This window comes from Apis dorsata, unplaced genomic scaffold (assembly GCF_000469605.1).
Source record: "Apis dorsata unplaced genomic scaffold, Apis dorsata 1.3 scaffold_37, whole genome shotgun sequence".
NCBI lineage: Eukaryota > Metazoa > Arthropoda > Insecta > Hymenoptera > Apidae > Apis > Apis dorsata.
Window position 1 is genome coordinate 325588 of NW_006263339.1, and position 15622 is coordinate 341209.

The window sequence follows — 15622 nt, forward strand, 5'->3', positions numbered from 1 at the left end:
TTTAACTTACCCAACTTGAGCAATTGCAGCACCAAAAAGATCAGGTCTTTGATTTATGCATGCAGCAATTAATAAACCACCATTACTGGCACCTAAAATACTTAATTTTGAAGAAGTAGTATAACCGTTTTCAATCAAATATTCAGCAGCAGTTTGAAAATCATCAAATACATTCTGTTTATTAAAGAATCGTCCACCATTATGCCATTTTTCACCATATTCTCTGAAATTTTATAAAATTTTATAAAATTTTATATAGAATCATATTTATTAATATTGATTTGCACGATGTACCCGCCACCACGAATATTTGCCACAGCAAGTACTCCATTTAAATGCTGAACAAAAACCAGCTTTGTAACACTAAATGTCGGTTGAATGCTCACATTAAAGCCTCCATAACCATATAATAAAGCCGGCATGGAACCATCCAAAACTGCATCCTGTATAATAAAAATTTATTATATCTTATTTATTATAAATATAATAAATTATTAAATATAATAAATTATTAAAAATATTTACATGTTTCATTACTATAAACATTGGAATTTTTGTACCATCTTTACTTGTATAAAATATTTGACTAGTTTTATATAAACTGGGATCAAAGTTTTTTACTTTAATCTCTCTTAATACCTGAAAAAATATAACTTGTTTTCATTTTTTTAAATATTATATTATATTTATATTTGAATATAATATTATTTATGAAACAAACACTAACTTGTGGTTCTTCTTCATTTTTCAAATCAACTCTATATATAATACCAGGAATTAAAAATGATTTAAATTGATAAAATATTTCAGAATATTTTTTTTGTCCTGCAAAATTAACTATTGTACCAACATCAAGAGGAAATGTTCTAAGTATATCGCCGTTTTTTAAGCTATGTAATTGTAAAATGTTCTAAAATGAACATACAACATTATTAATATTTTAATTCGTAATTCGTAATAATATTTTAATTTGTAAATTATTATATTATTTCTATATTTGAAAACTCAATACCTTAACATGTTCAATATAACAAGCTACAAATTTATCACCATCAACTGCACAGGCCCAATCTAATACATTATCAGGATGTTCTGGTAAAAGATCAACCCATTTTTCTTGTTTATAATCCAATAAATCTATAGCTATTAATTTATAATTTGGCGCGTTTTTGTTAGTCCGAAATATTGCCTTTGTATCATCATTTGTCACATACTAATTAAAAAAAAAAAAGATAAGTAATAAAAAAAAATTATTATAAACTAAAATATTTGTATTGTATGTCACTAACTTCATAATCAGCTTCAAGTTTATCAACTACTTGAGTTAAGTGTAATTTTTCCCTTATTTTTATCTCTGGTTTTAATTCCGTAAAATAAACTAAATTATCTCTACAATCTTTCACAGGTGTGACAATTAACCATTTTCCACAATCAGAAACTTGTGCACCTCTAATATGAAAATATATATAACAAATGTATTAGATTATAAGTAAAGTAAAATTAAAAGTATCTTTATAAAATACTCAATATAATTTCATTTATACTATCACTAAAATCAATTTTTATTAAAACACATACATAATGAATCACTCACATCCTCCATAAAGGTTCTTCAGGAAATTCAACTACTATAATATCTTCTGACTGAGGTGTACCAATAATATGGTAACACAGCTTTTGATCTCGATTACCTTCTGTTTCTGAACCATCAGTTTTACCTTTTTGGTCTGGATAACAACCATAAAAAATTCCACAATTGTCATGTGTCCATGTTATTGGAGAAAATTTAACTTTTTCCAAAATTTCTGGATATTTTTCACCTATATATTATATATTATATATTATTTAAATAATAAGATAATAAATATATAGAGTAAAATACATTCTTTTACAATCAAAAAATCCAAATTGTACCAGTTTCTGTATTCATAAAATGAATGGTACACCAGTCAGATCCACTAGCAGATAAACCAAATGCATATATGCTACCATCTTCACTAAATTTACTGATAGTAATTGCAATGGTTCCATCTTCTGATAAAGTATTTGGATCTAAAAATACTCTAGGTTCACTATCCAATGTATCTTGTACATAAAGAACACTAGAAAAGATAATACTTATGCTTAATAATATCAAATGTAAATTAATATTTATTATTACCTTTGGTTTTGTAAGCCAGTATTTTTATAGAAATAATATTTATTTCCATATCTAGCAGGACATGAATATTTTGGAAAATCCCATAATTGTTTTAATCGATCATGAATATCTTGACGTGCCTTGCATGAAGTTAAATATGGTGTAGTAATAGAATTTTGAGCATCAACAAATGCTTTAGTTTTTTCAGAATCAGGATCTTCTAACCATCTATATGGATCTTGAACCTAATAAAAATAGTTATAAAATTTTATAAATCATTTTGCTTGTAATTCCTATTTTAAGTTTGTTTTATTTTGATTATTAAATAAAAATACTTTTCATATTAATATTAGTTTGTAAAAATAAGCTTTTTTTATTATTAAAAAATATTATTACATATGAGCATATTTAAAAATATTTTATTGAAAAAGCTTATTTATTATTCTAACCTCAATACCATGATAATTATCGATAATGCTTTCATCACGATATGCCTCAGGGTATTGTAATTTTTCCATTTTTTTATTTATGTTTATATGTTTTTGTATCGTAGGATCAAACACCTAAATTTTTGAAAATGTAATTGAAATTATGGCAATATTATTTATAAACAATTGTATTAATAAAAAACTTTACTTTCACAGTCGAAAAAGCCAATACCCGAACAAATTGAGAGTGCTTACTAACTGCGAATTTGAATAAATTCTTATAAAATTTAGTTTGAATTTTATATGAATTTGCAAACATATCAAGAATTACAAATACAGCCATGATATGAATTTTTTACATGTAATATATACAAAAATATAACTTTATAATATAATATTATACTAAAATATACTTTTCTGACATCTTACATATAATATTATAATAAGTAAGAAATTATAATTTTTAATTTTTATTATTTATTTATATATGAATAAATTGTATAAAAATTATTATTTTTGATAATAAGCTTATATTTATTCTTAATAATATATTCATTTATTATAAATAAATTTTATTTATTTTATTTTATTATAAATATTTATACTATAAATATTTTTCTATCTTACATCTTATGTTATTTAGCATTATTCAATATCAAAATATTAATATATTTATATATTATAAAATTATATATTATTAATATATATGAATAGATATATATATATATATATATATAATATTTTCATTATATTTCTAATAAATTTGACAGTGTCTCACGTTTAAATATAGCAATATGTTATGCATAAAGTTCTACGGTATCTGTTTTGTTCAAAAATTTTAAATCTTATCTTATTCTTTGTAAGAATGTAACAATAATATGAATATAGTTTACATATGAAACTTTTTAGCCAAAATTAAATTATCATTAATTTTTATTTTACCAGAACAGTTAGATAAAATTTGTAATGTTAAAAAGTTGACATAAAGGAGGTTAAGTGAGTATTCAGAATGAAAAATTTATATCACAGTAATTAAAAATATCATGTCAATATAATTATAAATGCAATAGTAACGATATATATGATGTGGAAGAGTAGGGGATATATTCTTATCAATTGGCCTTAATTAATAAAACCTCCTCTCATATACATGTTTACATGTAATTGAGACATAAATATAAAATACAGTATTATAAAAAGTATAAAATTTTATTTTCTACTTACATTTGTTATTTGCAATTGTTAAAAATACATATTTTACAAATAATATTTTTTAATTTTTTATTTTTTTAAATAAAATAAAAATTTAATTTTAATTTTATTAAAAAAAATTTTGACATTTTTTTAATTTTTATTTTATATTAAAGAAAAAATTTACATACATATATATGTAATAATTAAATAATGTAATAAAATTTTAGAATACACGCAATTCATAGAATATTTTAAATAAAGAATTTATATGAAAAGTTATATATTTCGTTTAAATATTTTCAATAGATATTTAATTTTATTAAAAAGTTAAAAAAAATAATTATGAAAACCTATTTATGGCTCTGAAACTCTCTGTGGGAGGGTCGATCATGAAGAGAATTCACAGAGTTGCGTTGCACTATCATGAACAGGTCAGCTGTACTTTGTGCTGTGAACTTAGATAACCTCTTTGCATGTGTTTAAAGACCCCCCTCTGCTTTGTTCAACTAGACTGAGTTTATATAACATCAAAATCCAATGCTAAAGTATTCATTGTGAATTGACGAGTGCATCAGTGAATTTTGGCACACGTTTGTACTTGTGTATATTTCGTTTTCGAATAATATAACCTTATAAAAAAAACAAGCTACTCTGGCATAATTTAGACAGTGATAAAAGAGGTCGCTCTACATCGTTTGTTGTGGGTAATTTGAATGTTTCTTTTCAATCTCTCAGTACACGAAGGAATGCAAAAAGATTGCCGAGATTGTTTAGGTATCCGATACCGTATTAACTCCCTGGATCAAACGTGGAAGTGGTTGCATCAAACAATTACTCTTCACGATTATTTGATTTCTATAACTGCCAGTCAGTCAAACTTTTCAAAAAAGTATTGTCAGTAGACCTGCTATCTACAGACAGAAATATTAACTGCTACCAAGGCTGATCTCGCTACATATACAGCGGTATAAAAATCTTCACAGATTTAGTAGCAAAGACTGATTTCACGAGCTAATATTGCACCATTTCCAGGGAGTGTGATTTTCATATCGGTATTGATATACACATTTGTCGTTCGATTCATTATAACATAAAAAAAGGAGAAAAAGTGTGTATGAGTGCGAAAAAAACGAAGAAAATTTTATTTGCACATGCACATTAAAAACATGTCACTAATTAACAAATTTATAATTGTTGTTAAACAAAAAGTTCAATACAATAATTTGTATCATATATCTAGATACTCTACGAGTTTTAATGTAAAACAAGATGATCCTAATAATTCAATTAAAAAGTCAGTATTCATATCACAATCCACAGATATATTTACCAATTTAGCGTTAGAAGATTGGTTCTATAAAAATTATGATTTTAAAAATCACCACATATTATTTCTATGGCGTAACAATCCGTGTGTAGTAATCGGACGTCACCAAAATCCATGGATTGAGCACAACTCTCAATTAGCTGAAAAACGTGGTATAGTGCTAGCTCGTCGCAATAGTGGTGGCGGTACCGTCTATCATGATATTGGTAATTTAAATTTGTCCTTCTTCACACCGCGGGAACGATATAATCGAAAATACAATCTAGAGATTATTACCAGAGCTTTATATCGAGAATGGGGTATAGAAGCAGAAGTGAATAAACGCGAGGACATCGTTGTTGAAGGGAAATGCAAAGTATCCTTTCATGTAATGTATTAAAAACACTTATAAATACATATATATATCTATTTATTTAGGATGTTCCAAAATTATATATTCAATGAAAAAATCAGTTAGTATTAAATAAATGAATAGATATGAATAAAACCATGTTATTTGTTCTGAAATTCATAACATTAATGTAATTGATTTGATCATATCTTATATATCTGAATTTATACTTTAAATTTTTAATTTTATATTTAAAAATTTTAATAGCAGGTATTTTGATATACTTTATCCTAAAGTTATATTATTATTCAAATAAAAACATTAATAAATTTTGTTTTTTTTATTTTTTACAAAAAAAATTGTAAAAGAAATTGGAACAACCTACATGTTTAAAAGCAAAGCATTGCGCTTTGCCGAAAAATTACCTATATATCCTTAACTATTTTAAAATATAGATATCTGGTACTGCAGCGAAACTAGGACGACCTAACGCATATCATCATTGCACATTATTAGTAAATGTAAACAAAACAGCATTATATTTAGCTCTCGAAGAAAAAAAGGTAATTTTTTTCGAATTTCTATCATATTTTATATAATATTATATATAATAGCGTATGTATAATAACGATACGATAAATATTATTTATGTATTTTTATTATATTCATTGTTAAATAAATTTATAGTTATTTTAATTAGAATTTAAATAGCAAAAAACTTTTATATTTTTTCAAGCTTAATTTTTTTAATGTATAAATATAAAAATAAAATTTAATTTTTTAATACTTTTATTATTATATTATTATTATATTATTCAACAAGAACTTATATTATTCATTAGAAGAGATATATGTATTTATACATATTATATATTTATATATATATATATATATGTATATCTATATTTCAGGATGGTATAGAAACAAATGCTACAGTATCCACGCGTTCTCCAATAAAAAATTTAATTGACATAAATTGTCATATTCAAATGGACAAACTCATTACTGCAATAGGTTGGGAATATCTCCGAACTAAAGCTCTTGTCTTAGAAGATGGTGGACAAGATCTTATTCAATGTCAAAAAGGATTTCAATATATTAATCCCACCGAAGATTGGTTCCCAGGTATATGAATATTAAAAAGAAAAATATTTAATTTCTAATTTCAAGTTTAGGTTTCTTTTAAATGTTTAATAAATCTGTAATGATATTTTTACAATATTTATCAAATATTTAAAATATTATCATATATGCAACACCATTTTATGATAAAATTATATAAGGAATTAATAATAATTAATAAATTTATATAAAAGAATTAAATAAAAATAATGTTCTTAATTATATTTTTATCTAAAATTTTCAGGATTGAACAAATTAATAAGTGAATTTCGTTCCTGGGAATGGAATTATGGTAAAACACCGAAATTTACGGTAACACGTGTTTTAGATATGGTCACGCGAAACAACAAAGTTCATCGATTTAATTTGACATTAGAAATCCAGAACGGTATCATTGAAGAAATCAAAATGAGATTGCCAGCTAGTTTAGTAGCAGAAGATTTTAGTCAAGATGCAAGTGTGATAACCAATCTACGAGGTTCGAGATACAATCATGAAATAATGGAAAATATAATAACTGCAATTGGTTGTAAAACTGTTACACTAAGTACGAGTCAAAATATAGATAAAAATAATATGATTGCTACGCAATGATTAAACCCATCGAACAATCATAATGATTGTGTTTAAATTGTTGTGTTCAAAACAAGAATCGAGTTATTGTATAATAAATCATGCATAAGTTTATATTTGATTTTACTTAAAAATATATTGTTATTAATTCTATTATATGAAAACAAAGAATATATTTTCGATTATAAATGTTGCAATTTTATATTTTTACGTAAATATGTAAATATAACTCGTATTTGATTTTAATTGATAAATATTGTTAATAAAAAAATGTATATGTATATATTTTTAATAATAATTTATCGATAATTAATTTATTAAATTTATTTTTATTCAAATTGTTTTATAATCGATATAATCTGTTAATTTGTATATATATATAATGTGTTAATTTGATTATTGTTATTGATATCATTGATCTAAAGTTTATGATACATAAAAAATAATAAAGTTTATAATACATAAAAAATAATATGTATAAAAATTAGAACTTTATCCCTTAATAAATTATATTGTAATATTTTGTACTCATAAGTTATGAGTTATTTCGTGAAATTATGTATATCTTTCTCTACATCTGGTATCATTATTATTTAAATTTGAAACTACTGATGGATAGCGATAAAGAGTAGGTCTTAATATAACATCCCGATATGGCGGTGGAGGAGTATCTGGACAAGATTCTATCAAGCTTCCATTACTATCCGTGCGTCCTTGTAAAAATGAATTTAACAAAGACACTCTTTGAGAAACTATTAAGTCGTCATGAAGTTGTCTATGATACCAGTATCTTGGATTATACAAATATTTTTTTGATAACCAAATATAAGAAATAATCAATCCACTGGAAATACCAGCTATAAAACCAAGGCAGAGAAACCAATATGATACAAATTTATCCGTTGAATTAATAATATGTGTTTGATTTATCATTTGTTCGCATATTGATAAATTTTTATTGTTTAATATATTTGATATATTATATTTTGTTATCGGTTTAATTTTCTTAGTAGATGTATTCACAATTGCCGAATGATGATAATTGCGCGATATTGTTACAGGAAGAAGAATCATTTTCTCAAATTTCTGAGAATTATTTTTCTTACCACAAATTTCATTGAATTCAATATTCTTATATTTGAGATATATTTGTAAATCATGTAAAACATTGTTGCAAGACCATGGATTTCTGAAAAAAAATGATATAAATTTACTTTGATCAATTCTAGCATATCTACACATGGTAACAAGTATCAATATTGTTCATATTAATAATAATATCATCAATAATTCAAAATATGAGAATATTATTAATAAGAAATAAATTATAATAGAATTTTAAAAATAAAAGTTAGATTTTTATGTGAAATAATCTTAATAAAATAATATCATATTAATTTTATACATCTTGTTTACTATACCCTTCTAATGATAATTTCTTCAAAAAATGCAATGTTTGCACAACGGTGTTGCTCATCTGAATCATCAAATTATTTGAAAGATCGAGACGACGAATGTGCGTGAGTCCATTGAATGTATCCAGTGGTAAATGACTGATCCGACATGAATCCAAAGTTAATTCCTATATAAAAATTTATTTCATGTGATATATAATTTTTATTAAATTATAATTTATTTTATCATCTTTTATCTTCAATCTTTTTTGAGAATTTTGATCAATATTAAATTTGAATTGTTGTTTCTATTATTACCATTAACGAAAAGGATCGCAATTTTGGTATATGTGAGTTGAAATTATTATTTGACAATTTCAAAATTCGTAAATTCTCATTTTTTTCAAAAACTTCATCTAAAATATAATGAAGTCGATTTTTCGATAAGTCCAAGACTGTTAAATCTGTAAGACCATCAAAAGCATTCAAACTAATTTCACTGATTGCATTCTTGGAAAGATTAAGATATCGTAACTTCGTCAGTTCAGCATTCTAAAACAATGAATTTTTTATTTTACAACACAAATACAAATCCTTCACAATATTTTATAATTAATATAATTATTATCAAAATTAAGATATTAAATAATTTTTAAAATTATTTTCAATAAAATTTATATTTAATTATAAAGTAATTAAGAAAAATATAATTTAAAAATACCTTTAGTTCAAAACTATTTAGAAATGATACCACATTATCCGATAAGTCCAAAGCTTGTACGTTGTTTGGTGCACCTGCATCTATATTGTAAAGATGGCGGCCTACGCAAGAAGCGCGTTTTAAACTGTACCAAGTATCACACATACAAAATGAAGAGCATTGTTGTGAATATTGTGTCAAAACTGTGATTTCAAAAAATATCGAAATAATTAATACAATAATTAAATAAATAATAGTATTATTAGTCATAATCATTAATTATTTATTTTACGTTAGATTTTGTAAAGATTTGTTAAACTAATACCGTAACTAATTTTGAACATAAATTCACTTCTGACAGAGATTGTTGCGTTTTCATGCGACTCATGATTACCTCGTTAATGTAATCTTATCTCGCAATACGATTGTGTGTATATCGCATAAATGTGTTAACGATCGAGATACGTCATCTATTTCGATGATTTTTCTTATCGTTTTACTTTTTGACAGGAACCTATTTTTTCTTCATGGGATAATCTAAAATAAAAGTTGGCAAAAATACAATTATTTATTAGTTAATATTTGGCTTGTTTTAAAATTTTCGTATGTTTATGATGACATGAAAACAAATTTTATTTCAAAACATTATTTATAAATATGTTAGAAATATCTTTCCATTAGAAAGATAATTTTAGATAATAAACTAAACTAAACTAATGATAAATTTTGAGATTAGAATCAATATCTACAGAGAACAGGAACAGAATTTTATATTTAAAAAAAATTTAAACAAAATAAATAAAAATAAAGATAATTATTAATTCAAAAAAGTAAAATGCAAATTTTATCTATATCATATTGTATTTTTGATATATAAAAAATATATCATATGTATTATAAAAATATATATATATATAAATACGTAATATCAAAATTAAATAACTTTTTATAATGAAAAAACAAATTTAACATATTGCCATAATATTAACAATTAAATAAACAATAAAAAAAACTAAGTTAGCTAAATTAACAACAAATATAATAATAAAATAATTATTACATGTAAATACTTTTTTTCTTATAAAATAAAAATTTCTTTAAAACAGAATTAAATTATGATTTAATTTTTCCTATAAATTCTATTCATTATTAATATATAATAAAAATTTAAGCTATCATACCCTAATTTTAATCTAATTAAAAATTGACAAAAAGTTCGCATAAAAATTCTATGCAATTCACATTTTCATTCGTAATTTTCCATGAAAATTGTTTCCATGTTAATGTGTTTAGCGTTAAACGAACACATTAATATAACACGAAGATGACTAAGTCTCCATTACATTGACAATGAAAAATAACATTACAATGCATATATACAGCAAATATAATCATAATTCTCTTTTAAAAAAATGGTAGCCAGTGACAATTAAATGTTACTCACTAGCCCTTGGCACTTCTTCGAAACTAAACGAGGGGTAGCATTCAGTGAGCTAACAACGCAACATATTATTGCGCAACATCCACGGAAATAAATCTAGGATAGGCTGCTGAGAACGCGTGGACCGCTGCCTTCTATTCGGCCTTACTATCCCTCCCCACTGCCCCTTGTATCTTCCGGCCATTTTTATTGCTCGTCCTCCTCGCCGCCATGACAAGCATACGGTATGGCACTGCAACTGCACCTTTACTAACTGCGCTGCATTTGATCATTTTATCGGTGTAATATTTTCAAATTAATTTAATTTTTTAATTATTACAATCACAATTGCATTCTATTAAAAATCACTTAAAATTGATGAAAGATTATCGTCATTTACCGGTTTCCGAAAACTGTTACGCATTGGCTAAGAAAATATATCAGCGCTGTTGTAGACTATCCACTCTACTATGTGTTTCGTTACTGGCGCCCTCAACTTACATGAAATACTAATTTGATACTAGTACAATTAAATATTGAATCGATCATAATTTTACATTGTAAAGAAATTATTATTACACAAAATGAAGTAATTAGAAATTATAAAATATCGAATTTTTTATCGAATTTGAAGTAATGAGTTTTTAATGAGTTTCATTATATTTAGCGGGCAGAAAATTTACTATTTAGAAAAATAATATAAATATATACGAATATATATACGATGTAAAAACAAACCTTGGAAATAGCTTTGAAGGTGAGGTTCTTTGCGACACATTCCCTGAAGTTGCAACGCTATGCGAAGATATTTCACTCGTCGTGTGTCGTCACCGACCTTCTCAGCTGACGTAAAATGGCCGCCTTCTACTGACAGCTGAACCATAAACACGATTTTTCTCTGCTAAAACGATTTTTATTAATATAGAATATATAATTGTTATTCTCGTACAAACATTACTTTCACAAAAAGTAGAAATCTTATGAAAATATAAGGTATTTCATTAAAAAGATATTACAGTATGGTATACGAGCGGCAATAGGAATATCTTACAGAACGAGGTTTCTTTGACACAACGGTCGGCAGACTGATCACTCGCTTGGATTTCGTCACAAGCGTTCTCAGCTGACGACAAAATGACCGCTTTGTGTATTTAACTACCAGCTGATTGTAAAAGTTTTATTTGTAGAAACTACGTAAAACTGATATTTCTATGAATATTTTTACATTAATTTAATAAAATATGGTGATTGCGTATAGAGTCTGTACATAATCGACATACTTTATGTGTAGTGAGAAAGAGAGACGCCAAAAGGGACGCCGAGTACAAGCGTACGAAAAAAGGAGAGGGCTGAGAAAGTGGAAGGTCTTCGTGAGCAAAGTGCTTTGGCTAGGGTTCTAGTCTGCGATTTTTTCCCGTTCTTCTCGTTGTCCGGGCGGACGGCCAATGGGAGTAAGTAGGTCAGCGCGCCCGTCCAATCGGTGTTCGAGGCCGGGTCACGTGGGTTTGTTGTTATCTATCAGCTGTTTTTCCCGGGCGGGCGGGTGGCCGGCCGGCGCAGTGAAAGCCGCTTGGTGCTCTGTTCTCAGTCCTTCCCGGTTGCTCAGCTGTGCGTCACATGTCGGCTACCGCGGACCTCACTCCTGTCCATATACCATCGAATCGTGTACCGCTTGTACGTTCAGCTTGCACAATAACGCTGAATTTCTATTCACTGGCAAACATTAGTCATATATTATGCTATCTACCACGTATACACCAACGTATTATCACAAATCAATCACGAAGTGCCTCGAACATGCAGACGGCGTGACGAACACAGGCAACGGTGCACGCCGTTTTGTTGATACATTGAGTTCTGTGTTCAGGCCGCGAAGGCCACCGCGTCCTTCTTCGGTCTAGGATCGCATTTGCTAACGCAATTGCAATTTAACGCAAAACTGCCCGATCTGTCCTCAGTGTGTATACGAGTGATCGTGGAACAATGACTTAAAGTAACGTGTTGCAGTACGGAACTTCGATAGGAAGGAAGAAAAAAGAGTATAACAAGTGTTTCATTTCCGGGAGTGTTTTTCCTAATAATTAATCAAATCATAGATACATTCGTATCGTCTCTTCACAAGTGTTTAACTGTTAAATCGCGCGTAAAATTGTTATTTCTCTTTGGTGTGATATTAATATATTTGCTTCCGGTTTGTTCACGATATACGTATACGTATATTTATCAACGAAAATTTCAAAGACGATAATAGAAGGGTGAGTTAAATTGTAGTGCAAATGATCTTTATGAAATACCAATTTGCGCGAGATACTTTTGAGAACGATTTATTATAAGGTGTTCTATTGTAAGAAATATCAGTGCATCCTCGTCAAACGATTTAATAAAGTGAACGAAACGATCGTTTATCCATAAATAACCACAAATAATGTCGACGGGTAAGAGACTGGCGAAACGTAGCATAATCGGCACCAGAGTGTGTGCTCCAGGCGAAGATGGAAAATACTATAGTGGCGTCATTCACGCCGTAAAAACGCCGGCGTCAGCCGCGTCCGAGTCAGGCCTCAGTATTACACCGAAGACTCGTTATTCCGTACGCTTCGATTCCGTGCCTGGCGGTCGTCCGCCAAGTCCCAGCACCGAATACTCTGATCGCGACCTGATCGGACCAGGCTTCGGTTCCGTCACCAGCGCACGCCTCGTGCCCGGCCAGAAGGTCTATTTGACGTATAACGGACGAGAAATTCACGCGGAGGTCACGCAACATCGTGAACATCAAGACGAAGTGGATGTTATAATTGCACCGAACGGTCAAGAGGTGAGTTTTTTTTTTTATTTTTTCTCTTTTCTTTCTTTTTTTTCTTTCGTTTAATTTTATGTTTGTGTAATTGTATATATTTCGAGGAAACGATCGTCTTCTCAGAGTTTTCGAAATAACCTTCAGACGATGGATATACGAATGATGCAGCTATTTTTAAATTTAAATTTTTATAATTTTTTTAATATTTAACAATTGTTATTTTTATTATTTTTTGGAATTATGTTAGTGAATTATTTATAATTCGTTAATTTTTAACATTATAAATTTAATTTCGCTCAACTGAAATGAAAAAATTAATTTTTATATTGTTAAGTCGAATTAAAAGGAATATAAAATAAAAGAATTGAGAAAATACAAGATATATATACAATATAAAGAAAGTATAATAAGAGAAAGGAATAGAATAAAAGTTTTACTTTCATTCATATTTACATACATATAGTATATTTTTTTCTCATTCGTATAGCTCATTGCCTTGGTTAAAGAGAAAACGAACAAAGCATCTGTGAGTAAGGCATGTTAGGCATAACGAGGTTTGATACGTCATCCGTACCGCCGCCGGGTCTCGTTGCATCGGAGCACAGGTTAGCGCGCATCAAACGCGGTCTATGCGCATGCGCGTATCCAGCTTGTTCGTGTTCACGGCGTGTTTTCAGAGACCGAGAAAAACGCGTTCTCGCGCGCGATAACACGCCATTGCCAGTATCGATGACATGCTCGACGAATTGCAGCAATTGTTTGTTGTTACTTACGCTACTTATTTTAAACTACAGACAACATATTTTTGACAGGTAAGAGCAAAAAAAATGAATGTGGTATTATATGATAGCCGGCTGTTGCTGGGTGGGTGTGTGCGTGCATGCTGTTAATCAGAAAATTTAATTTTCGTGACCTCGTTTTACAAGCGAACTATATAGTGGCTGTCCTATTTACGCGACGCGCATGAGCAGCAATACTCATTTCCTTTGTCTTTGAACATAGACAGGGTTAGAAGCGATAAATGCATTAGCTTACATCGTTCTGTCTGGACATGAATGTCGCGTTGCGAAGCGTCATGTGTGCATTTGAAATCTATTTTTTTTAACTACCGATGAATTAATCGATTGATAATCAAATATTTGAAAATAATAACAATATCTGTTTATATATAATAACTAGATAAGGGAATGAGAGGAAAGAACAGTGTAATTTCTAAACAACGAATAACAGATTAATAGAAGAAAATGCCTGTGTCTCGTAGCGCATCCGCCGCCCGATATTGGAGTCACACGATACATGAGAGTCGGTGCCAGTTCGTCGATTTTCGACACGCCTTTCTCGAGTTACGACCAGATAGAATTCGCGAAGTGGTTAAGTACGCGCGCGCGCACGCGCATGCACATATACATGTGCGTATAATTGTATTGAGAGGCATAAGAATTTTTTGCAGATTCGTAGAAAAGCATAGCAACGCAACGTAATAAATACCCCATAAAACGAGGGATAGCGTTATTACGGTCGGTCAGGCGTGGCAGAGAAATATACGTAGTCTCGATACCGCTACGTGGGCGCGGTTAGATTCGTAATGAGAGGCACTGGCATGAGCTAGGCTGCTTGTCCGTAAAGCGAGACTCTTTTAAGTGAGTGTATGCGTGCATGGACGCAGGAGAGGTCGGTTTTATGCGCGAAGTGAGTACGGTAGTACTGGCCCGTGCACCGGCTATTCCAACAGGGGGGGAGGGGAGGGTGACCCCACGTGGAACGCATTAGCGCAATATCTTTCTACCTCCGTTAGGTAGCTCAGGCGTGACCACGGTTCCATTTCGTGGAAACTTTGTTGCGCACGCGCGCATGCTACACGCGGGGGAAAAATGAACCGGATCTGGTCGGTCCGAAGTGTCCGGTTCCGATATTTTTATGCCCAGCAATCGTTATCTGTTTTACAGGAAATTGGTTTGCTTCTTTACAATAATAGACATTTTTATCTAACTTGAAATCAATCATATCAGTTTAAAATAAATATTATTTAAAATTGAATGTTTTTAATTGAAATTGTTTATCAATTATTTATCATAATTTTTTGAAATTATAAATTTTAAAATTTATATATTTTCCTAAAACAGTTTCTTAAAAAAATAACAAAAAAATATGAAAACAATGATAAAAAATAAAGTTGATTATATATATATATATATA

General features: G+C 28.5%; 5 protein-coding genes across 11 annotated transcripts in view; 3 read left to right on the top strand and 2 right to left on the bottom strand.

Annotated features, from left to right (window-relative positions):
- The window catches only part of LOC102674986 (prolyl endopeptidase-like), a 5010-nt gene extending 763 nt beyond the window's left edge, over window positions 1-4247 (bottom strand). The window contains exons 1-11 of one of the 5 annotated variants that reach the window (XM_006608434.2): window positions 2777-3014; window positions 2590-2703; window positions 2162-2385; window positions 1915-2102; window positions 1595-1820; window positions 1290-1449; window positions 1013-1213; window positions 728-910; window positions 526-639; window positions 295-443; window positions 11-223 (exon numbers count right to left, since the gene is read on the bottom strand). In XM_006608434.2, the coding sequence (XP_006608497.1) occupies window positions 11-223; window positions 295-443; window positions 526-639; window positions 728-910; window positions 1013-1213; window positions 1290-1449; window positions 1595-1820; window positions 1915-2102; window positions 2162-2385; window positions 2590-2703; window positions 2777-2911 (1907 nt within the window). In that variant the 5' untranslated portion in view covers window positions 2912-3014. Of the gene's footprint in view, window positions 1-10; window positions 224-294; window positions 444-525; window positions 640-727; window positions 911-1012; window positions 1214-1289; window positions 1450-1594; window positions 1821-1914; window positions 2103-2161; window positions 2386-2589; window positions 2704-2776; window positions 3015-3346; window positions 3389-4120 lie in introns of those variants that run through there. The other 4 variants (XM_006608435.2, XM_031512882.1, XM_031512878.1 and 1 more) reach the window with 4 other exon arrangements.
- Window positions 4146-7304, top strand: LOC102674633 (lipoyltransferase 1, mitochondrial). 2 transcript variants are annotated; one of them, XM_006608432.2, is made up of 4 exons: window positions 4146-5444; window positions 5876-5983; window positions 6332-6545; window positions 6787-7304. In XM_006608432.2, the coding sequence occupies exons 1-4, from the start codon at window positions 4914-4916 to the stop codon at window positions 7134-7136; spliced, it is 1203 nt and encodes a 400-aa protein (XP_006608495.1). In that variant the 5' UTR covers window positions 4146-4913; the 3' UTR covers window positions 7137-7304. The 2 variants fall into 2 exon arrangements, with proteins under 2 accessions (XP_006608495.1, XP_006608494.1); XM_006608431.2 differs by having other exon boundaries at window positions 4810-5456; window positions 6787-7247.
- On the top strand, window positions 4229-4854 carry LOC102674856. Its single transcript, XM_006608433.2, has one exon. The coding sequence runs from the start codon at window positions 4476-4478 to the stop codon at window positions 4662-4664; it is 189 nt and encodes a 62-aa protein (XP_006608496.1). The 5' UTR covers window positions 4229-4475; the 3' UTR covers window positions 4665-4854.
- A 295-nt stretch (window positions 7305-7599) lies between the features above and the next one.
- Window positions 7600-11667, bottom strand: LOC102672965 (leucine-rich repeat-containing protein 4C-like). Of its 2 annotated transcripts, XM_031512920.1 has the most exons (6): window positions 11368-11667; window positions 10654-10882; window positions 9231-9412; window positions 8828-9061; window positions 8537-8697; window positions 7600-8304 (listed from the first exon to the last, which is right to left on the bottom strand). In XM_031512920.1, exons 3-6 carry the CDS (start codon window positions 9372-9374, stop codon window positions 7671-7673), a joined length of 1173 nt encoding a protein of 390 aa, XP_031368780.1. In that variant the 5' UTR covers window positions 9375-9412; window positions 10654-10882; window positions 11368-11667; the 3' UTR covers window positions 7600-7670. The 2 variants fall into 2 exon arrangements, with proteins under 2 accessions (XP_031368780.1, XP_031368773.1); XM_031512913.1 differs by lacking the exons at window positions 10654-10882; window positions 11368-11667 and having other exon boundaries at window positions 9231-9593.
- A 239-nt stretch (window positions 11668-11906) lies between these two features.
- Window positions 11907-15622, top strand: part of LOC102673231 (zinc finger protein 395) — a 93183-nt gene continuing 89467 nt past the window's right edge. Inside the window, exon 1 of the mRNA XM_031512946.1 lies at window positions 11907-13444. Within this exon, the coding sequence (XP_031368806.1) occupies window positions 13055-13444 (390 nt within the window). The 5' untranslated portion in view covers window positions 11907-13054. The remainder of the gene's footprint in view (window positions 13445-15622) is intronic.

Coding starts and splice junctions, on each gene's coding strand:
- LOC102672965 (XM_031512913.1), bottom strand. CDS start 9,485: ATGATTATGACTAATAATACTATTATTTATTTAATTATTGTATTAATT. Junction 9,062..9,230: donor TAAATAGTTTTGAACTAAAG/GTATTTTTAAAT, acceptor TCATTGTTTTAG/AATGCTGAACTGACGAAGTT. Junction 8,698..8,827: donor TGCGATCCTTTTCGTTAATG/GTAATAATAGAA, acceptor ATTTTTATATAG/GAATTAACTTTGGATTCATG.
- LOC102674856 (XM_006608433.2), top strand. CDS start 4,476: ATGTTTCTTTTCAATCTCTCAGTACACGAAGGAATGCAAAAAGATTGC.
- LOC102674633 (XM_006608431.2), top strand. CDS start 4,914: ATGCACATTAAAAACATGTCACTAATTAACAAATTTATAATTGTTGTT. Junction 5,457..5,875: donor AATGCAAAGTATCCTTTCAT/GTAATGTATTAA, acceptor TTTAAAATATAG/ATATCTGGTACTGCAGCGAA. Junction 5,984..6,331: donor TAGCTCTCGAAGAAAAAAAG/GTAATTTTTTTC, acceptor TCTATATTTCAG/GATGGTATAGAAACAAATGC.